Genomic DNA, 23,668 nt, shown 5'->3' on the forward strand with positions numbered 1-23,668 from the left:
TTTATAACCGAACGAGAGGCTTAAGTTAATCCCAGATTAACAGAAAATCCCAGCTTAGTAATGTTAAATTCGTACGGAAAGAAGTGGCCGGTCGGCCGCTTCTTGGTTTTTAATGGGAAGGAGTGGCCTCCGGCCACTCCTTTTCCTATTAAAAAAAGGGAGAAAGCTGTGGCCTGTCGGCCACAGCAATTTTTTATTTTTTTTTTTCATTGAAAGAAGTGGCCGGTTGGCCACTTCCTTCACAAAACCACGCGCGGCGCGTGGTTTTTGAAACCACGCGCCGCGGTGGTTTTGGGAACCACAGCGCCTCGCTGTGGTTCCCCGAAAAAAAAAAAAAAAATTGAAAGAAGTGGCCCCGTGGGCCACTTCTCCCTAAAACCACGCGCGGCGCGTGGTTTTTGAAACCACGCGCGCGCGTGGTTTTTGAAACCACAGCGCGAAGCTGTGGTTTCGTAAAAAAAAAAAAAAAAACCACCCGTACCGGTGCGAACCGGCCGGTTCGCACCGGTACGAGTCCCGTACCGGCCGGTACGGGGTCCGTACCGGCCGGTACACAGATGAAAACCGGATATACCGGTTTTCATCGCTCTCCGGTATCGGTCAAGCACCGGACCGGTTCGTACCGGCCCGTACCGGCCGGTACGGACCGGTACGGCTTTCCTTGATTTGTGGTAATAAGTAAATCATAAAACATTTGTTTGTAGAGTTGTTTTCCCTGGAAAATTCTTTAAAATTTTCTCTTATTTTCTTTTGTTTAAGCAAGTCTAAATAAATGCTAATTTGGTATCACAGTGTGAAGCACGAATTTCCTCAGAAAAAAGAAGAAAAAGAAAAAGACATTACTAAACATGATGTGAAAACTTGGTTTGCTGAGTGTTAGTTCTAGAATGACCTAGATTAGTCATGAATTGGACTTGTTAAGAACTCATAAATAACTTAAATCCCCCAAAATAGATAAAAGAAAATTGGAAAACCAATTAGAAAGTAAAGGCAATTGGACATATTTCATATGGGTGCAACTTGGGTTGGGCTCAATCTGAGCCTGTCCACCCAACCTACTCATTGGGTCAGTCGGGTTAAGGTTTTAGAAATTTGTGTTGGGCTTGGGCTCTAAAATCCCAATAGACCCTAGGTTGTGTTGGATTTAGGTTAACCTTCAACCCAACTAGAACCCAACCATAATCTAACCCAAACCCAACCCTCCCTGATCCAACTGAACCCAACCCATATATAAGTTAATGACTAGTTCATATACAAATATGTTTCAAATTCATATTTACGTTTTGTACAAGTTACTTGAATGTTTCATATAATTATATCCTTAGCCTTATTAAATTATATTTGAGTGTGTCATTATATTGGTGAATGAGATCTCAATCCAACAACTATTGGTCTAACAATTCAGCTCAACTCAACCTAATCCCAAATTAGTTAGGGTCGGCTACCATGAATCCTTTTCTTCCATTCCATTCTATTGAGGGGCCATACTTTCTGAATATATACCGATATTAGGTCCTTCTTTGCTACTTCATCTCATGTGATTTTGATCTACCTCTATTTTGTAGCAAATCACTCCTTTGTATCAGGGTAACCGTCTGTCTACGTTGTATATGCCCAAACTATCGAAGTTGTCCTTCTTTCAATTTGTCCTTAATTGGTTCTACCTTTACCTTTTTATGAATGGCTTTATTTCTTCATTACTACATATCGATCTCAACATTCTCACTTTAGCGATACTTATCTTGTGCACATGTTGTTTCTAATTGTAACATTCTGTGCCATAAATCATAACTGGTCGTAAATATTTTCCTTATCTTAATTTTCTTATTCAACTTGACTGATTAATATGGCTCAACTTGATCTGAGTTGACTAACCTGACCCAAACTGAATTTTGCTTAAGATGGGGAAGGGTTGGGTTGGGTTAGAGAAATCCCAACCCATTATCACACTAGATTGGGAGGTATAGAGGCAGGGTTGGTTTAGGGTTTGCCGTTAACCTGATTCAACCTGCTCGAGTTGCAACCATGATTGAGGAAATCATGCGAGGGAAGATTGAAGAAGTATATTCTGGTTGAGAAATCTGCTATGCTTAACGGGATATAGTTGTTCAATCACATATCAGAGGGGAATCTTGTTGCTTTAGTTTTTTAGGTGAATCCTTTTCAGATGAATTAGTTTAAAAAGGTTGGGTTTTGACTTGCTTGAGAACTTGTATGCAAATTTCGGTGAGGTCTTGTTTATTTGGAGCAAACACAGGCTGATCTCAGATGAACAACATGTCTAGTTTCTGCCAAAACAATTCTATATATCTGCATATTGTCCGTTAATTGCGTACTTATTTTTGCGTAATGGACCATCCATGTCAAAGCTTGTAGACTACTTTCTTATGCATGTTATTTGTGCGATGAGAACCTGTCGTATGTTGTTAAAAAGGTGGACAAGTATTGAATAAAAATGAACTCATTTGATAATTGCACATCTAGTATCATTATGAATTTGCTGTGGGGTCTATATAGTGTTAAACCATTAATATTCCCAGTGTAATATTTTTTTTTAGTTAGCAATTTATTATGTTTGGTTGTGAGTTGTGACAGAGGTAAGGATAGTGGAGGATATATCTCCATGTTCATCTTTATTTACATTTATCTATGCAGGCCTAGCTTTTCATGAGAATATTGTTGGTATTCGCTGGTGAGCTTTTAACTGTTTAAGGAGCCAGCACAGTCTTTCTTCACTTTTGACTTGCTGCAGGAAAACAATTTAATTTTTTCTTTTTTATTTGCTATGCCTACTGATTAAAGGAATGGATGTGCCACCTTCAGGAAGAATCTTTGTTATTCTTTGTCATGGCTGTCAAAAAATGGAAACTAGTTTTGTCATTTATTTGCTGTTGTTTTGCATTAGTTGGAAATGAACCAAGAAAAGGTACCTTAAAGGACCAAACACCACAGCGAAATCTTTCAAGTATACCAAAGTTTGGCATGTAATACTATCTAACCTTGCAAATTGGTGATGTTTGGTCATAGGCTTCTTCCTGTGATGGATCTTTGCTTAACTATTTGAAGCTTTTTTAAAGAAATCTAAATTTGATTTTAATTCGTCCAATTGTAGTTGTGCTAATCTGCAACTGTCAATGCTTGCTGCCTTGAAGGGCTGGAAACCAAGTTTCTCACAGTTTAACTAAATGTGACATGTAATTTACAAATTCTGTTTGTGGTTCCTTTTCTACTTCTGTATTACACATTCATTCAGTTAGATGTTTGTCATGTCCTCGGTAGAAATTGTTTTCAGTGTATGTGGTTAAAATCCCAAGGGCTTCAAGCAGTTGGTTCACTTTGAAAGAGTTGTATATCCATCTTAGTTTATTCTTTCCGGCATTTTATTCTTTATTGTTTTTGTAGTCCTTTGTTTGATCTCAGAAGTGTGATGTAACAGTCTTCTATACTACATAATTATCTTTCTTTTGGTGAGTGCAAAGTTTTGTTAACTGCTGGATATGATGTTTGTTTTATAGAATGCTTGTAAGAATGGATGGTTTCAAATTGCAGATGCCGATGAACTTCTTAGCATGACAAATGAGGTCTGAAAATTTGTTTGTATACATCAAATTGTAGCAACCTCTATCTTGTTTATTTACTTTGGCCATTTAATGGCAATCTTTACGAATACAGGTTTTTTTTTTGCATAGTTATATAGCAGCTTTTGTACAAGCATTACCGAGGAAGCGAGCAATGCGTTAGATACTATTTCAAAAGTCATGTCTAGGTATCTTTATTAATCTCTATGAACATTTTTGTGAGATGGATTTAGTTTTTTTGGTGAATTTTATGTTTTGTGAATTGAAAATTTTGTGGTCATAATAACCATTATGTTCTTTTTGGTAGTGTTTCTTCTCTTGATTGATATTCATGTATTCTTAAAACCTTCTTTGATCTTGATTATTGACTGTCATAATTTCTTTCTTTTTTTTGACATTTCTCTCCTCTTGAATAGCAATATTTGGTCAGAGAGTTAGATTCAACAGTCATACATTTGTGGTTCTTACCAGGGTAAAATAGCAAATTTGCCGAATGCATCATGCTGATTTCATCTCCTCCACATGTTTATTCTTTAAAAATTTCCCATAGCACCCATGGCTTAAAATTTAAAACGTTACTCGCCATAAGTCCTTCCACTTAAAATACGAGGGAAAGTCGTATGCTTCTGAAATCATTGTTTTTGCCACACTCAGCAGTCCAGCAATTAAGCATATCAAAAACATTAATGCAAAGATTTTGACATTATGTAAAAATTCTGCTTCACCTCTTTTTGATATCTTTAGGGGGATGTGGCCATCACCACGTGATGGGGTTGAAAGAATATATTAGAAGACAATGGGAATAGAGTATGGTATGCTAAATCCACATAACAATTGCTAAATTAATGACTTTTCTTGTTCAATAATTGTTTTCAAACTAAAATGATTAAAATAACCTTGTGAAGTTTAGGTGATGTAGGACCTGAGACCTACATTCACCATATCATGCATGACAAATCAATCATGTGTCTTCACATCCTCCTTGCATGTCTAGCTGTCTTCCCATCTTCCCTTGTATACATGTAGTTTACCATTCTTTTGGGTGCTATCCTCCAAAAAGAGGGAATTCTGTATCTTCTGATCTTCATGGATCACTGGCCAGTGACACTTTGTCTTTGTTTAAGATAAGATTCCACGTGTTCTCTTCTTCATGACAATAATTTGTATATACTTGAATTTTGGTTCATGAACTGCCTCCATCCTGTTAGAGATCTGCTCTGTTCAGTCTGCATGAAGGCCATTATCGAGGTTGATTGATTTACTTTACCATCTGCTTATTGCTGGAGGTCTCACCAAACCAAATAGGACATGTAGATTTTCTTCTTTTACAACCATTCTAGGAGATTAAAGTAATGAAAAATGTGCTAAATTTGGAATAAGATTTTCTTCTTTCATATCGTCACAGAAAGTTGATGTTTGGCCTACCTGAGCAAGCGATAAGAACCTTAACTTTAATATCATAGATTACTAGTTCTTCATCTGAGCAAGCACATCTAAGAACCTTGACTTTCAGATCATGGATTTACTGCTACTGCAACTTGTTCATCTGAGCAAGCAATAAGAACTGTTACTTTCATGTTATGGATTTACTGGAACTTCTTCCCAACCATTCTAGGGGACTAAAATAATGCAAAATGTTGTAAATTTGGAATAAGAACCTTAACATTCATATCATCACAGGAAGTTGATATTTGGCCTATATGAGCAGGCAATGAGAACCTCAGCTTTCATATTATGGATTACTGCAACTTCCATTGATGTTTCTTTTTACTGCTGAATTCACAGAAGTGATGCACATTGGAGATAATATAACTAGTGTTCTAGTGTTGGCAGTGCCAACTTGGCACTGCTTCAAATGCTGCTTCGTTAACTATTAGGAAATTTAAAGTAGAAATGGAGGTCCACAAAATCATCCTGGGAGATGATTTTAAGGTAATCATGGGTTTACTGCGACTTCTATTGGTATTTCTTTTTATTGCTGAATTCACAGAAGTGATGCACATTGGAGATTTTCTCTAGTGTTGACATGTCTTTGGATGTGAATATAATATTGTAGGGTGAGATTTTCAGATCACTCGTTATTCTTTTGGGGAAGTTGGTGGGCTGGATGTGCCTGTGAGTGGTGAGATTACGGCATTACATATGATGCCTCACAAAACCACTGGAGGTAACTTTGGGTAGAACTCCAAAGGATGAGGAGCAATTATTGTCAAATATCACTTTGTCATTCCTTTTCTTATTCTAGTTAAATGTTGTCAACAATGAATTACAGAAGAGAGGTCTTTGTCCAAGACACTGACTTGAAAAGAGAACTTTTTTGAACAAAGAATTTAGGTGTTGGCTCTGCCGGTCTCTACCAGCCAGTGCATAGCAAACCAGTAGAGGCACATGGCACGGTTGGCATGACACCTACCATTTAACCTTCTATTTGTAGTTTAAACTTATTTTTTAAATGTTTTTTTCTTTGGTCTGGGCATGATGTTGTCTGATATATATGGCACATGCCCTGCTGGTTGCCAACAGGCTTGCCCACCATCACCAGCTTTAAATCTTGTTTCCAACACCTTTGGTCCAACAAACATCTGGACTGAGCTAATTGGATGATAGGGCTATCATTTTAAGCTGAAAAAAAGTGGAGTTTTCAGCCATTTGAAACTGTTGATTGATGAATAGGAGAATAGAGAGCTTACATGAAGTGACTCAATACCTTTCAACTATAGAAATCTGTTCCTCATTGCCTCTCTATTCATGTTTATTCTCCCATGTTACTGAATTGCTTTGACTCTAATTGTTATGCTGCTATCTTTTTTAGACGCCGAGACAAACATTGATACTGGCATAAAAATCTTTACTCTTTATAGTTTAGTGGTGCAAACACTTTTTATAGTACATGGAGTATAGCATCGAAATGGTACTTAAGGCATGATGATTCTAAGTCAAAATATATGTTGTATGTACTGACATTTATGGTTCTTGCATTTACTTTAAACTAGGTTACATGAAAAAGGAGAGGTGTTGGGTGCAGGTAAAGTGAATTGTTTCATCATTCAATTTTTTTTATCTTAGGGAGCCTTACCCAAGTGTCATGTCTTACGTGTTTGATTTGTGTATTTTGATGCTAAATTTAAGGGCCTAGGTGACTAACTGCCACATATACTGGGGTGGCAATCATGCCTGTAGGGCCTGACCTGACCTGCTAGCAGGTCAGGAATGCCTGACCTTAACCCAAACCGCAGCCGACCTGCAACCAGACTGCTGACCTGTTTAAGGCCCAAGCCCCTTTAGTTTTGGCCTTTATATTAAATGATTAGGCTATTTTTCATACTTTTTGGACTAGTTGTACTACAACTCATCTCTCCTTTTCGTTCTAAGCCATCTGACAAATGGTCCAATGGCTCATAAATTAGTATATTATAATTTTCTAAAATATATGAAAATCAATATAGTAATTTAAAAAACTATATATTATATAATCTCCTCGCTATGATTTAATGGGTTGGAGGCCCTGACCTAAACCTGACTGACCCGCTGGCAGGTTGGAATTGGCTGATCCATACCCGACTCAGGAACCTGATGGGTTGGTTTGGGTAGGGTCAGAAATTGCCACCTTTACACATATACCTCTTGTACTTTAGGTCATATTGTCTCATATATTGACCTAATACTAGTTGATACACTACTAATTGTATATGGTAGTCATAATTCTTCTTTGGAGAATGTGAATTTATTTTGTTTTCCATTTCCATGTTATTTCATTTTTCATTTGTTTGTTTAGAATGCTGTAATGTCGTGAATCTAGAATCTGTGATTTGATGGGAGCTAAGCTTCTTTCTGTTTGAAAGATGATGTCCTCTGTGTTTTATAGCTTTTGGGAAAGAATACCGTCTTTCATGTCTAAAAGCGTGTGAGATGTGCTATAACATGTATTTTTTAGTTTTTGACCGAAGCTATTGAAAGAAGAAATAAAAGTTTTTTATTATACTGCATAGGAGTTTCCACATTCATCTTAGTGGAGTGTTTCTATGCTCGTTGGTTTGGGCCTTGATCCTTTTCTTTTCTAGGATTGATTCCTATGAAATTTAGTAGAAGAGAAAAGAATCCACTGGCTCATATAATGTCATTGCCAGGGTTATGTATTGGAAGAGAAGGGAGATAACAATATGAACTGAGGTTGTTTTGTTTTAAATTGCAAAACTGCTCTAGCATGCTTGTCACCCTCTGATTTCTTACACCCTTTTGAATTATTGATGATTTTTCTTATTAGCTATTACAGATTTATCATTCTTGATCATATTTGTAGGTTTTATCCCCAGTTGAAGTTATGCCGTGTCATCGTTTCTTTGGAAGCAAAGGTTTAATCTTTTTCCTTCTTAAATTATTTATATTAGCTATTTCATATCTTTCTCTTGTGCATAAATCTTGAAGCTACAGCTCATAATATTGGAAACATGATCTTGATCTTACATCTATCAACATGGTTATCTGGGATAGTTATCTGATATCAGAGTATTTTGATAAAAATAAGTAGTTTATGAGAAAACATACCTTACCCTTCCTGTATTTTTTTATGCATATAATATATAGATTATATATATATATATAATCTATATCCAGATTCACGAGAGGCTTTGAGTACTCAAACATTTAATCAACATGGTTGGGCGGCTCTTATTTATAGAGTAAAAAGAAGAAAAAAAATTCTTTCCCCGTGTAGGGGATTATGAAAAAAGAATGTATGGAACTCATGCCTTATCGAACATCTTGTCCAATTCTACAATTGGTTTATTCTGCAACAGTAAACACTAATCATAATTTGGGTTTGAATGAAGCTGATTTATTCATTTAGTAAAGCCGAAATCAATAGGAGTGCTATTGGGAAAAAGACCTTGGGGTTGGGGACGTAGTTATCCGATAAAAAAAACCCACTTGTCATGTAACAATTGTATTACATATATATGTGTGTGTGTGTGTATATATATATATGTATGTATGTGTGTGTGTGTGCAAGGTTTGCCATCTCGGTACCGCACCCCGTATCGGTGCCACACTAGCACGGTATCAGTGCAGTACGATACATGCTTTTTTTGGTATATTGAGTATCAATACGCCACCTGTACCAGATACTGGTACCGAACCAGTATGGTACGGTACGCCCCCATACTGCTTGGTTCAGGCCAGTACGGCGTACCTTGTGTGTGTACGTTATGGTACGGTATGCCCCCATATATACATACATACATGTGTGTGTGTATGTATATAGAGTGTATGTGTGTTTATAGATACAAAAAAATGGTGTATCCAAATGTCGATAGCTAAAAAGGCTTTATTTTTGTATACCATAAGCTGAAGACTCAAATTTTTGGTTATCAACAATTCTGTAAAATAATTTTTCTATTGTTCTTTGGATGTGGAAATATGGCCAGCACTTGTATTATAGATATGGGCATTGCAAAATAAATTATTTGTTGCCGTGCTTTGCCTTGTGTTGGTTTATGACCAAGATGCAAAAGGGTTTTCCCCCTTCTTTTTTTTCAATCACTGCAAGATAGGTTGTTAGGTTTATGTTCATAAAAAAAGCTCCATATTTTTGTATCCTTTAATCTTCTTAAGGTTGTTTGGACTTTGGAAGATCTTTAGTCAATGTCTACATTATATGAGGGAATTAGATTTAGGGTTGGGTTTTTGGACGGATGCATAAGATTTTAAATACTGAATAGCATGACACATGATTCCGTGGATTGTTGTGAACTTTGTACTTCTACTGTTGTGAGTTTCATACAGTAAATGGTGGGCTTGTATTATGATTTAATTAGATGCTCTGTCCTTAGAGTTGAGGAGAAAAGTGAGCATGTTTATGGACCAAAAAGGAAAAATTGGAAAAGAAACAAGAGATGTGGGTAAAATTGAAATATGGAAGGGGCATGACTCTCCAGTGGAAGTGGAACTAGAGAGGCATGGTATTGTGGGGGAAGGCTCTTTGTAGTGGCAGTGTAGTTATTTCTTGCTAAGGTTATGAGCTCTCATTGCATATCCATATCTCGGTTCCATTATGACAACAATACTAAATGCAATTCTAAAAAGACAGGTTCAACTATGAAGCATCACTCTTAGAAAATGATTCATAATGGAATGAGGAAGATTTTGTAATTTTCTGTCAACTTGATATCGACCCTTTATACCAATCATAGTTGCTTGGACAAAATTTATACTTGCATTTTAATCCTGTCTTCTGAAGTTGCTTTTTTTTTTTATTTTTTATTTTCTGCTATATATTGTTTTAGAAATCCTAGAAACAACCTGAACTTCAGCAGTTCAAGTATTAACTCATCGTTGTGTCTGTTTTGTAGCCTGGTTATGACATTTTGATGGCTGATTTTCAGATTGAAAAGAATATATCCCCAGAAGAAAGGATAGTAAGCAATTTTCTTTAGAGCCGATTTATTTATGGTTATATATATGATTGTGAAAGCATTTGCTCCATTTAATTCAGTTGGGTCATTGTATGGAAAAATGGGCAGTTTAGTTTAAAGTTTAAACAAAACTTAGTTTCATTGGAAGCTAAATCTCTTTCATTTCATGCAATCATCCATCCGTACATTATTCTTTACTAGTTTTAGAAGGTCTAATTTAAGTACTTGACATGTGTAGTCACCCAGCTTTTGACATCCTATGAGAAAGACCCAAGTGTCCACAACAACGGTGCCTTAGATCTCCATGCTCCAATAATAGAGGTCTAGCCTCGAGACATTCTTTATACCATGCATAGCTTTTGATTTTACAAGGAAACGGTGCTCTAGGCCTTATTGGATTCTATCAATAGTGCAACATCACTGTCAGTATCTTATTAATGTTAGATTCTTGTTATCTGTACCCTACTGGTGCTACATGGAAACCATTAGTGGTCACCATGTTTCTTGAAGGGGTCAACTGACGTTGGATTCTGACCATTGGTTGTCTACCAACACTTGACTAGTTGGTGTGCATTAGCTTCCAATGGTGATGGTTCTACAGTCAAAAAGGCTCCTTACCTCAACTTCATGTCCAACTCATTATTCGAATTTTCACTCGATTTTGATGAGTTTTAGGTAATTTTTCACTAATTCTTTTTGTCCCACATTGGATGCACAATCTCTAGTCTTGCCCCAAAGGTCCTATATGAACTCCTTGCTCTCAAAAGGTTGGAGGGATCTAGAGATTGCTAAGGAATCACCCAAAAATCTCAAAGAAGCAGATCCAAGCTTTATTGCAAGAGCACACTTCTAGAGATCAAGGCTTTCCTGAATTGAAGGAGGTTGTAATTTCCAAACCTTTTAGCTTCCTGGAGGGTGCAGAGGACTCAACAGGGCTCATAGGAGATTGGCCTGGGATTTAATGCGTCATGAAGGGAGAAGAGGGGGGGGGTTCTTCTTTTCTCTCCTTTGCACTTCTTGGTTTTGCTTTTTTTTTTTTGCATTAGCATGGGTTAGCTTAGTTTTTGTATATTAAGCTAGTTCCTCTTTTCCTTTTTGTGGTTTTTGGGGAAAGTAGGTTGTTCCAATACCTTCCTTTCCTTGCAATATTGCCCAGGTCAGCATAATAGTAATTAGTTTCTTTGGAATTTCTAATATAGATTTATTTAATGCACCTCGGTTAGTTTAGTTTCTCCTAAATCTTTCTTAGGCACTTTGAAACTTCTCGGCTGAGTATATCCTTGTCTTATGGGGGTTGAACAAAAGGTTCACAGTTTCAGTACTAGATTACATACAGATAGGAAGAAGTCGGTACGGTACCGGTACTGTGCGTACCATATCGAACCGTTCGGATAACCAAAAAAAAATATTTTTTGTTTTCAAGGTTTTTAGTTTTTAGTGGAACATAGGATTCTATGAGTTCATTAATGATGTTTAAATATAATATACTTTGATTTTTTATGTTACATGCCTAAAGAATGGTGTGATTAATGTAATACATGTTACGTGTCTTGCTGCCTTTCTATCTAACTTGTCTTTTTTTTTCTATAATCTCTCTTTCCCTTTTTGAAGTTTTGAAGAGCCTGCTTAAAAAGCTGACAGACCTTTTGGGCACATTTTTGGGAGGTTATAACATCGAGATATCCACCAGCTAGGTACTACTTCAATCTTGTGACCCCACCACTCGGAGAAGTACCACTTGCACTTCCAATAATTAATATCTTGTCGTGCTACCATTCGATATCCTATTTCTTACCGTTTTTGCTTTTCGGCTCTACTACCGACCGTGTAATCTCCAAATTTTTAAATCCACTTGTTATCAACCCTAGAAAAAAGTTGCATAAATTATCACTATGCATCTACGAGTTATCCATGAATTTTCATGGGTTAATTAATTTTAATTTAAAATTACTCAAAATTTTGAAATTTTCAAAAATTTCTAAAAGTGTGCTAGTTGTCTCAAAAGATCACATCTAAACTATATTTATATAATTCTAAATTTTCACAAGTTTTCCTTTTATTAATATTATTTATATTAATTTTTCAAAAAAGTATAATTGCATAACTATCAAGAAAATATGATACATGCTCCAAAAAAATCTGAAATATCTTTATATGCTACTGAAATGTCATGAATTTTTAAATTAATAATATTTTATTAAAAATAATATTTAATTTAAATAAAATATTGAAAATTAGATTTTAATTATGGCTAATGTAGCCTCTGGTATTTTTCAGCCCATATTAAACACTAATCGCCTAATTAATCTAGGAATTACTTTAAAGGACTGGGGGATTTGGGTTAGAACCGTTCGGAATAGGGAGGAATTGGTTGGTTCAGGTCAATTTGGTCCAATTCAAACCGGTTCCATTGGCGTTCCATTTTGGTTGGCAGAATCTTCGACGAACTGCTTGGTTTGGAATGGTGCAACATACCTTGTTGTATACTATGGTCAAACTCGCAACTTCCATCTTTTGTGGAAGCAATCTTGATGCCTCGGTGGCCGTTGAAGCGTCGGGTGGTGAGAATGAGCAGTGGGTTGTTGCAAGCAGATCAAGTTCTACTTCTAATGGCAGCCCTTCATTCAGGAGCGAAGAGCGGTGCAACCAAGTCCTATAATGCGGATTCAAATATTTGTTTAGTTCATACTAAGTTGAAGTCCCTTTACTTAATTGTTTTTGCTACAATGATTCGCAAGCTGCATTGTAGTGGTATTGGATCGCTACCATATTATCTTGTCAATTTATTGTGGTTTGATTGGATGCTATCTTGTTGCTTTCCAATGTTGTGGATCTTGACATTTTAGATTGAAAGTGACTGAGCATGATGTTTTGCTTCAAAGCCTTCTTCCATGCTATGTGATTGACTTTTGAATGCCATGGATAGCATGTCAAATTATGGATTGATTGCCAACAACTGGTGACATAGTTTGTTGATACCTCACTCCTTAAGGCTTGCCCTTCAAGAGGTCCTGGGTTCAAACCATGTATTGCCCCCAAAAGAACAAGGATTTATTTGCATGCTTTGTCATGGCTTCAGAAGTATCTAAATCCATTTAATGATGCCTGTAGTTGAGTAGGAAATATGCTTCTAACTTGTTTTGCTCCATAAATTTTTTTTGGCAGGCTTAGTGGTATTAAAACATATTTTAGATGCATTGAGAACATCTTCATTATGAATATAGAGAATATGTTCCCACTTTGCTGTTAGCTGTTACTGAATTTCAGAAATACTCTACATGGAATCAAATAGATTTACTTTGTGTTATTTTTGCAGCGGCTGTTTGTAGCTCAGACACATAATTTAGAAATATCATCTTGCATCATAAGCCCTCCACAAGTAAGGTATGTGTTGTTCATATTCCTGAAATTTGGAAAAACTAAAGCTCTTTAGGAATAATAATGTGTCTTGCTGCAGTTTTTTGGTAAATGGAAAAGGAGTAGAGAGGAGAATTGATGTTTCTCTGGTTTGTATCTTTCTCCTACATTTTTTTCGGAACTGCTTTTTTCATATCATGTTTTATCATGCTTTTTGAATGATCCAGCAGAGAAATCATGCTGAAATTTTTTATTCACTAGGACCACGGGCCTCAACTTCCAACAGATATTACCAAAATGCTTAAATATGGAACAAATCTTATCCAGGCGGTTGGATATTTTAGCGGTATATAGATGCACCCATTTTTAGCTACAGAAGTTGTGGTTAAAGGGCACTAGATGGATTTCTTTGGTCATATTTGACCTTTAATATGTCACTCAAATTCCAGGTAACTGTATCATAGCTATAGCCTTCATGAGCAACATAACTTCTATTGCTCCAATGCTTAAAGATTTTGTTCAACCAGTCATTTCGGCTCTTGATCCAGGTAAGCGAGTTTCAGCCTTGGTCCCTAAATAGGTAATTGCTTAAAAATTGATGTAGACATTTATTTTTTGTTGATTACTAATAGGTAGGAAATAGAAAATCTTTTCTTATTTTTTTTATTTTGCTCACGAGTTTATTAAATATTTGCCTTTCCAACATCTTGAGCACCTTAATTTTTTTTAAATTTCTTTTGACCAGTCCAATTAATTTCTGAAGCCATGTTTTTATAACTGTTTTGTGCTTAGTAGAGATGATTTAGCATTTTCTAGTTCCGAGTTATGTTAAATTAATAATCATGACTTGGTGATGTTGTGGTTAAAGCCTGTAAAACTATAGCAGTCACCTAACCTTGATTTTAGTGCTTTTATAATATCATCTAGAACCCAAGAATATATATACATATACACCATGTATATGTTTCCTTAGAGATTTACCTACAAAGGCTTGCTAAATAAAGTTCCATTTGTCGTGGGTAAAACCAACATTTTGCCTTATTTCATTTCTTTTTATTTTTATTCATTTTTAGCTGTTATTTTCCTTTTATCATTTTGTGGTGTGTTTAGCGTGGGGAGGGGAGTGTATAAAGGTATCGATCATAAGATGAGAATGTATGAACAATATGTGCAAGTTTCAGATTAAAAAAAAATTCATAAAAACCACGAGAGTTCTAAAGCAAGAAGTAAAGATTCAAGTATTGGTGCTAACTGGTTCCCTTTTTCCTACCAGTGAGGTACTGGTACTGGTACTGGCTTGCCCTACTAGTATACCCCACAGATGTACTGTATTGGCACGTGCTATTTCATGTCTATTTTGTTGTGCCAGCATCAGGAGGTGTACCATATGTTGATGTCATATTGGTATTGCACATGCCTGTATTGTATCCACAAGGTGCCTGTATGGGCACCGACATCAATACTTCAACAATTGGCAAAAAGGCATTACATGCACGGGCACCGGTATCAATTTGGGTTGGATGACCTAAAAAGGATCAGGTTTAAATCATCCAAGAGCAACTGATTGCTGATATCTAGAGTACTTTATAATAATAATTACTACATGAAGACAAGATCTACTATGTATTTGGATTTATAGATGAAATTTAATGAGGAGAGAATTTAAAAGTAGACAAACTAAGATAAATTGTGGAATTCTATGGGTCATATCCGTTGCAAACATACCTTTTGAGATTTGTTGGCTATATTGTAGAATAGTTAATAGTCTTATGCTAGAAGTCGTCATCCTGAGTTAGAGTTTGCTTTACGTAACTAAGAGAATTTAAAAGTAGACAAACTAAGATAATTTGTGGAATTCTATGAGCATATCCATTGCAAATATACCTTTTGAGACTACTTGGGTATATTGTAGAATAGTTAATGCTTAATAGTCTTGTGCTAGAAGTCATCATCCTGAGTTAGAGTTCGCTTTATGTATTTAGAAGAATTTTGGGCAACTTGAGTTGTTGCAATATCAAATCTTGATTATGTTAATTGTGATGTTTTGAGAAAGAATTTGTATGGTGGAGTTTAGATGTGCAGGACTAATATGTTATAGAGTCCTAATTAAAATTCTTTTCTGGAGACATTAAATATTATATTGTTGTCTTGACTTAAAACCATCTTCTTATATATAAGTCCTTTTTTTTGTTGAAAAAAGTTGATTTTGATATTGTGCACCCTATTGGTCCAGATGCCCCTATTCCCTATGGTCCATTGTGTCACCTTAAATGCTAGTAATTAGGAAGTCTCATCACATCTGGTAAAGCCACCTCTTTATATCATCATTTTTGAAACCCCCCTTAAAAAAAAAGGTCCAAAAATAGGCAGAATCAGACTTTGCTGACATTGTGCTACCAGGCGACATGATGAGACTTTCTGGGATTTTTGGCCAGAAACAAGTGCTTTGGCTTTTGTGTTGGCCTATGGAAAGAGATGATGATGGTTGTTGACATTTTGCAAAGACTGGTGCCTCTGCAAAACCAAGTATTTGCAACTCGTATATGGTTTCCCCTTCATAAGAACCTCAAGCAAACATTAGGTTTATTGTTTAATTAGTGGATTTAGTGTAATTTCCCCTACATTGTTTCCCTTTGTGTCTCCCAATTGTTACAAAACCTCCATGACTACCTCATGTTCTAATACATTGTCCTTTGCAGAATTTCCTATTTCATGTCATGTAAAGTGTTTAGTCTTTCCTTGCTTTATCTTGTCAACAGGGTGAAAGCACGAGCACAATTCAAGAGGTAATGATACCCTGTCAGTCATCTTCTTGAGCAACCTATCGCCATCTCTTGTTGTCTCATATTGATTGTGTTGCCATAGGTCTCAAAAAGTAAAATACTGTAACAAGAAGGAAGCTGAATCCGTAACTCACAAGTTCAAAATGACTTGTTTTCTAATATTATATATGGAATTGAGAAAAAAATAAAAGTTCTTTAGCATTCATACTGTTCTGCATAAAATGATAGGTATGAAGATCAAACACCTCTAAGTTAGGTCTTTCCAGGAATATCATTTTAAACAGCACCGATAAATGGTAGACCAATTATTGTGCTAAATGTTTTTTTTTTTCTTTTTAAATAGAGTTTTTCTGCTTGTAAGTTTTGGTGCATCTCCTTGTCTCTGAAGTTCTAATAGTTGTATGTTTTTAACCTTAATGATGTCTTCAATTCCTGAGAGCAACTTTAGATTGTCAATATCATGAACATGCGGGTGAGGAGATGAGCATTGAGTAATGATAAATGAGAACCAGATTTAATATTTTGTGTTTATCTGACTTCTTGATTATCAGTTTGCTAGTGTATTTGTAATGATGCTGGTTAACTAACATGTTCTCTGGATTAAAAATATCTTTTCTTACAGACCAAGCAATTAAAATCTTGTAGTGCTTGTTTTTGTGTATAGCACCTGCTCAAAGTTATCATTTATTCTCGTCTGGCATATGCATACATCTTGTTTCTCCTGCTATTATTTTTCTTGAAAGTGGATAGTGCCAGTAGATTTTACATGCCCAATGAACAAATGTGGAATAGCTATTTACTAGACATTTTGTTTTGCATTTGTTCTCTCTCTGAAGTTGACTAACATCTAACCTTTGAGTTTGATTTAGATTCTGAGATAATTGAGGGGCCGTCAAGAGTATCACTTAATTGTCCAATAAGGTATATTTGTGAGCTTTCTATTTTGGTATATAGAATTGTAGTTCATTTCACTACTGTGATATTAGTAGATATTTGAGTTTGATTAGTCCACTGTTTATAAGTGTCTGCCACTTAAAATATTATGCTAAGGCAAACTTATTAGTTGGTATATTGTATTTCATATGCTGCATGTGTCATGTCATGCTATATTGACTGGGCACTGTTAATGGGATAAAGAGAAGCTAAGGAGATGCTAGGTATGCCTCTACATGAGCTGAGCTGGACAAGTTCGGCTTAGCTAGTTTATGTACAACTTATGATCCCAGATATTTTGGTTGAGGAATGAACCATCCTTTTCGTTGACCTGAAGGTCAAGTATGGCTAGCATTTTATATCGATAAATATATTTAATTAACATGATATTTTAAATACGATACAAGGAAAAGAATATGTAAACACTTTTGTTGCTCATACTTGAGAATTGGGTTCGCATTAGGCTAGGGTGTAATGCAAAGCTTTCTCTTACAATTTAGTTCTTTCTACTTGATATGTTTGGGTTGTCCTTGTAAATTGAGTATTAATATGCAATTGACATGGAAAGATGCACAAGCCTGTAAAAAAATACAAACAAATATGATGCAAAACCGTTAACTTTTGATCTAGGGTTTTCTTGATATATTCGATCACATGATATACTATTTTAACATCAAAGCATGTTTGACACCTACAAACATAGAACTAACAAATGAGACTGGCTACAATGGAAGGAAATTTTATAATATAATACATTTCTAAAAGAAAGTTTGGGGGCATGACTAGAAAGAAGATATTAATGTACTACTTACATGTTCTGTTATTGCATCCATGTCCTTCCAATATATGGTAGTTCATATTGTGTTAGTGCAAAAATCTTTAGCTATATTGGAGGTTGTAATACATTTCCTTTGTATCATGTACTAGGAAAGGCATCTATATTTCATTATTTAGTTTTTGTTTCTAATAACTGGTTCATAGTTTGACTTGTGTTACTATAAATGCTCATGGATCTTGTTGAACGCCGTGATTGTAGTTTCCATAACAAACTAGATAATGTGGTACCTTGTACCATTATGTGGACTAGCATTGGGCAGGAGCATGTATGATTTTAAGATCAAGTTGTGATGATGCGTTTTCTATTCTAAATGAGTGATCTTGTCCTATGACTCTTTCTCCATACATCATGTTCATGGAGAGATGGGTCAGTGCTGAGTACATTTTTGAAAAAGGGGAATATATTTATCAATGCCCCTTCCTTCAGAGTTTCACACAATCTTCATGTACAAAGGCTCTCATGTCATACATATTGCACTACCAGGATGCCAGTATCAAAGCATCTTGTATGCACAAGAAAATAGCTTGTCAAATACTGACCATACACAGGATTTATGAGTTATTTCTTAGGCCATGGCACCATTTCTTAATTGAAAAAAAAATCTGTCTACTTTCTCAAGACCATCATACATATAGAAGTTCTGCATGTCTGTCTATCTTTTTAACCAATTCGGTACCGGCAGCAATGGTTTTTCATGGAGCATATGCCTACCTTTCTCACACATTTTATGTTAAAAATGTGTACAAAGCTGGACTTAATTTTAGAAAAAGGTAAAGACTACCTGATAGCTTTATAAGGCTTATTTTCATCACATTATCAAGATGGGAAATCAACCATGTCTCTTGAATAAGCCTCAGCTTTCAAGTATAAATTTATTGTAATCCTTACACTATAAATTCAGAGTATGATCGTGCATTGGTCAGCTGGAACATTTATGGGTAGCATTTCCCTGTAAATTGTATTCTTTGTAAATTTAACACATTTCAAGAGATTTGGCTTGTACTTCAATGATTTTGGCTAAATCTATATAATGCTATGAACAGCTTAAAGCGTATAAAGACTCCAGTTAAGGGACATCTATGCAAACATCATCAGGTTAAATCTCATTGTTTATCAAATGCTTAGATATTGAAATACTCTCCCCCTGCCCCCTCTTGTCTCTCTCCATCAATCTCTTGGCTCCATGAATATTGTTGCAGTGTTTTGACTATGAGAACTTTGTGGAGGTGAATTCAAGGAGGCCATTATGGCGTTGCCCTTGCTGTAACCAGCCTGCTAGCTACATTGACTTATGTATTGATCAAAATATGGGCAAGGTACGTGCTTCAACTATTCAATGATTATGGATTCCATAATCGATGATGCATCACATTTTTCTTTTTCCAGATACTGAGCAAGACAGGAGAAGATACTGCTGATGTTATTATTTTTGCTGACGGATCCTGGAAAGCGGTTGCTGATTGTAATAGAAGTACAAATCAACTGCCTGATGGGACAATTGCAGTACAGGAAGATGGTAACTTTGGATGTGAATCTAATAGATTTTCAAACACACTGACAAATGTCGTTGATTTGACTATTGAAGATAATGGTGAGAGTGATATTTTGAATGGCTCATTAAAGTGGGTTGGTGAGATTGAGGATACAAAACCTTTTAAGGATGTTCCCATTTTTCCTGTTTCTGAAAGTTCTGCATCACCACTTGGCAGCTGCATAGCTGTAACAACTCAAGCTACTACTGATCAGATGGGGAATGATACCTGGCTCAGGAATTGGTCATCAACTTCTACTTTTAATGGATCAACAATTTCCACTGCTCTGCTTGATTCTCGTATTGACGGAACCTTGGCTTCTCTGGTCCCAAATTTTGTGCTGAATCCTGTTATTACAGATGCAGTTTCTCCTGCACTTAATCAAGAGCTTGCTGCCCGTCACGAGTTCTTCCAACCAACTCTTCCGAGCATATCTCAGGTTAGGCAGGATAAAATGCACGCTCAAGAGTTGCATTTTGGAAATTCTGCTATGGGCACTGTGACTGCGAGGCCACTAATACCTGGAACTGTCACGAGAACCCCCATAACAGTTCCAGCCCTGCCAATGCGATCACAGGTAACCGGCTCAACTCAAAGGAGAGAAACGAATGTAGTCCCTTTCAACATCACAACCAGTAGCAATCCCTCCTCTGTGCTTGGTACAATTCCTTCAGTAAGGGCCATCCCAAATGGATTCAGTGCAATGAGCAATGACTTCCAAGTTCAGCAAGTTTCAAGGACTTTGGATGTACTTTCCCCATCACAGCAATTGCACTCAATTACACAGGTCAAACTCCTTTCGAATCAAACTTACAGGAACGTGCATTTGGTATCTTTGATTATTATGAGTTGCTTGAGTTACTTCATAGTTGCCTTAATTTCAGAGCTTAAACTCACTTGCTGGTTATAATCTACAGAATGTTTAATTATAACGTATAAAGTCAATAATGAGGGAGTCTTTCACCAGGAATGTCAGGATTATCTGGTTCATAGGGGGTGCAAAATCCTACTATTGAGTCTGCTCTTAATTAAGCTCGGTGGCCTTCTCTAATTAGTAGTCTCATCAAGATATTCATTTTTATGTGTCCACTTTTCTAATAGCATTCCGATGATCACCCTTTTCTTTAATCTTACCCAATTTGTATGTTGATCATTCTTTTTTATTTCTATGATGCTTCATCTGGAAATCGATCTTCTTGGCAAAGCTACCTCTTTTGACTATAAAATGATCACATCATTTTTGTCATCAAAAAGAAAATAAAAGAAAAGATAAAACCCCCTCTTATTATGTATGATGCACCATTCTATTTTTCATCACATGTATGCCAAATAAACTTGATTATACATATTTTAGGTAGACCAAAAGAATTTTTGAGGTACTTAGCCTAGCATATTTTTTGAAGTGCAGCAACGTGAAAAAAACTCAAATAAAAGCGTTGTACTGTCAATATATAAATTTGTATGCAACAATATGAGACAAATTATTACATGATTTTTTTCATATGATGTTATAAAGTGTTGAGATAGGTATGTAAACAGCAATCATTTGTATCTATTTAAATCAGCATTAATCCTAGGCCTCGTCCTTGAAAGCGGGGCTGATCAATTCCTTATCTCACTATAGCTTTTCACTTCTTTTGCCTCGCCATCATATGAATTTCCACTCCAGTTTGAAATATATATATACACATGCCTTGCCATCATACTAATTTCCATTCCAGCGTGAAAAGTGAACTATATATATATATACACAGAGATGTAGAATATGATACATCAATGAGAAACAAAACAATAGGTGCATATAATTATTGGTTGAAAGAATGTAAGAGGTACTTTTCTTACTGTGATGGTCGTATAGGCAAAGCTGTGAGACAGATTGAAGCAAAAGAAGGCGAAGTGCAATTTATTTTATAATATTATTTGTTTTCTCTGTTCTTCTTTTTGCCTCTTTCTTGTTCTAGTTTTTAATCAAAGCAATTGGTTTCATATGATTTGCCATTAGAGTTTTTTAAAGTTGAATATCTAATATTGCTTTCTCTAGATTCAACTATTACAGAGACTGTCTACTTAACTGCCTGGGTTTTGAATAGCAGGATTGAAGGCTTGACTTTCCGTCAGCCTATGAGTAACCGAACGATAATGTTTGACTCATGAAGGTTGCAATCTATAGTTTCATAGAAGGCATATATTATGTGAATTGATATGGATTGAAGGTGACTAGGATTATCAGTGCCTCTGTTTATATTGTCAATTTCCATGTTTTATGTCGTACAATGCTGATAAAGCTCAAGTTGATGGTGCTGTATGTTTGTGATGGTTTTAGGTATCTCTCCTCCATTCTGATGTGTACTAGAACATGTTTTTGGCAGCGGTCATATTGACCCCCATCCTATTTGTGCTAAATGCGTGAAGGGATCGTATGAGAACGTTGCATGAATGCTGCATGTCTTTTTGTAACAACTGCTGAATAGCATGGACTAGGTTTCTTATGGGTATATTGCTTATTCAATTGTTGCTGCTTTTTGCCTTTTTCTTATTTGCATGAGCTCTGTTGTTCCTCTTGCACTGAAACTAATGTTGTGGTCAGCAAATATGAAACTAGCGTTGCTTATTCAACTCATTAAAGGTTACTGTATTATGAATTGTAACAATGGTAAATCCATTTGAGTCTCATAAATGGTTGAAAACCTCTATTTCTGTACCATAAATAAGATTTGTTTGATTTGATTTTTGCGACTTTAAATGGCCTTATCCATCAGTTGCCTTCACATTTTAAAAAATATGCTTCTCTAGCTGATTTTGCTCTTTGTGGTCATTTACATTGATTCAAGATTGTGAAGAACATCGCAATATTCTGAATCTAGCGTTTCAACAGGTGGTTGGACTTCCAGCACTTGACCAACTCGGCTTGAGAACCTTGGTGGACCAGCAGACAAGATTGGGTGCTTATAGAGCTCCATTGCAGCCTTTATCAGACATTCAGAATTCCCATCATCAGCTACGAAGTCTGAGGACACATCAATCCATGAGCCATTCTACCGATATCCTTCCACAATCTTCATGCATCCCTTCTATGCAAGGGTGTCAAGCATCACTAAATGCTACTGTTGCATCATCGGGGAGCTTGTCAAATGGATCGAATCATCTATTAGATGCCCATCATGCAGTGCACATAAGGCCACATTCAGGGTTAGCTCTTCCATGTACATCCAGATCAGGATTATCCTTCCAAGCAACTGCTGGTGGTTTCAGACGGGCAAGCAATGAGCAATTGCAAAACACGTATGGAGGGCTAGAGGCAGTGGCAGGCTTTGATAGTTTTGCAGAATCACCATCTGAGCGGAACTGGCAGCCAATGGGACGGATGAGAGGAAGCTTAACAGGTGAAGCTTACTCAGCTGCCCTAAGACACTATGCAGCTCAACCAACCCAACAGGTGTCTGCCAGGCTATCAGCTGCCTCTACTGATCAACATTTGTGTTGATTCCTGCTGGTATTAATGTCCATGGTTCCCTTGTACATCAGGCTAACTGGAAGTATGGCAATTTAATCAAACAACCAGGAGATCTGAGCATCCAAGCGGAGCAAGCTTTTGGGATGCGTTAATTTTGGTTCCTTCTAACTATAGACAGTGGAAAGTACTGGAAACAACAAAGTTACATGGGAATACTCTCATCCATTTTTCTGTATCTCCAGGCATCTTTCGAGTTCTGGGCGTTGATTGGGTCTGACTGCACGGTCTCTTTTGGACACAATTATTTCTATGAAGCGAATAGGGATGGAAATTGATTTTTTTAAACTTTTTTTTTTGATTATTATGCAGAAAACCTTCCTATTTTACAGGATAGCTTTATTGTGAAAGTGACATGCACTGCAAGAATTATTACATTGTCAAGACAATTGGTTTATTAAAATGGCGATAAATGGTTGGAAAGGTACTATCTGATGTTTCTTTTCTTTTATTTTAGTGTTCCATGTAGGGATGACATGTATTTGCAATCACTGCTTGGTTGAACATGAAGTTGGGATACAGTTATTTTTCCAGCTGTGCTTGACTAAATGTAATTGGGTATGTTGGTCTTTCTTCAGTTCCATAAGTGAACTTCAGAAATGTAGCTGAACTTTAAAATCTAAATTTCATGGCTTCACAGGACTTGTTTGGTTAGGAAAAAAAGTATGGTCAACAAAATAAATAATAATTTTTTATTTAGTTGGAATTTTTTAAAAAATAAAAAAA

The 23,668-nt window shown here is 36.1% G+C and overlaps 1 protein-coding gene across 3 annotated transcripts in view; it reads left to right on the forward strand.

Annotated features, from left to right (window-relative positions):
- The window catches only part of LOC103709002, a 30,720-nt gene extending 7,322 nt beyond the window's left edge, over window positions 1-23,398 (forward strand). Inside the window, exons 4-16 of one of the 3 annotated variants that reach the window (XM_008794147.4) lie at window positions 3,516-3,581; window positions 3,690-3,766; window positions 7,879-7,930; window positions 9,926-9,991; window positions 13,305-13,372; window positions 13,446-13,494; window positions 13,607-13,691; window positions 13,795-13,893; window positions 16,998-17,049; window positions 18,943-18,994; window positions 19,099-19,215; window positions 19,286-20,218; window positions 22,307-23,398. In XM_008794147.4, the coding sequence (XP_008792369.2) occupies window positions 3,516-3,581; window positions 3,690-3,766; window positions 7,879-7,930; window positions 9,926-9,991; window positions 13,305-13,372; window positions 13,446-13,494; window positions 13,607-13,691; window positions 13,795-13,893; window positions 16,998-17,049; window positions 18,943-18,994; window positions 19,099-19,215; window positions 19,286-20,218; window positions 22,307-22,915 (2,325 nt within the window). In that variant the 3' untranslated portion in view covers window positions 22,916-23,398. The remainder of the gene's footprint in view (window positions 1-3,515; window positions 3,582-3,689; window positions 3,767-7,878; window positions 7,931-9,925; window positions 9,992-13,304; window positions 13,373-13,445; window positions 13,495-13,606; window positions 13,692-13,794; window positions 13,894-16,997; window positions 17,050-18,942; window positions 18,995-19,098; window positions 19,216-19,285; window positions 20,219-22,306) is intronic. The other 2 variants (XM_039131172.1, XM_039131173.1) reach the window with 2 other exon arrangements.
- The last annotated feature ends 270 nt before the right edge of the window (window positions 23,399-23,668 follow it).

The sequence above is a fragment of the Phoenix dactylifera genome, chromosome 11 (genome assembly GCF_009389715.1).
Source record: "Phoenix dactylifera cultivar Barhee BC4 chromosome 11, palm_55x_up_171113_PBpolish2nd_filt_p, whole genome shotgun sequence".
Lineage (NCBI taxonomy): Eukaryota > Viridiplantae > Streptophyta > Magnoliopsida > Arecales > Arecaceae > Phoenix > Phoenix dactylifera.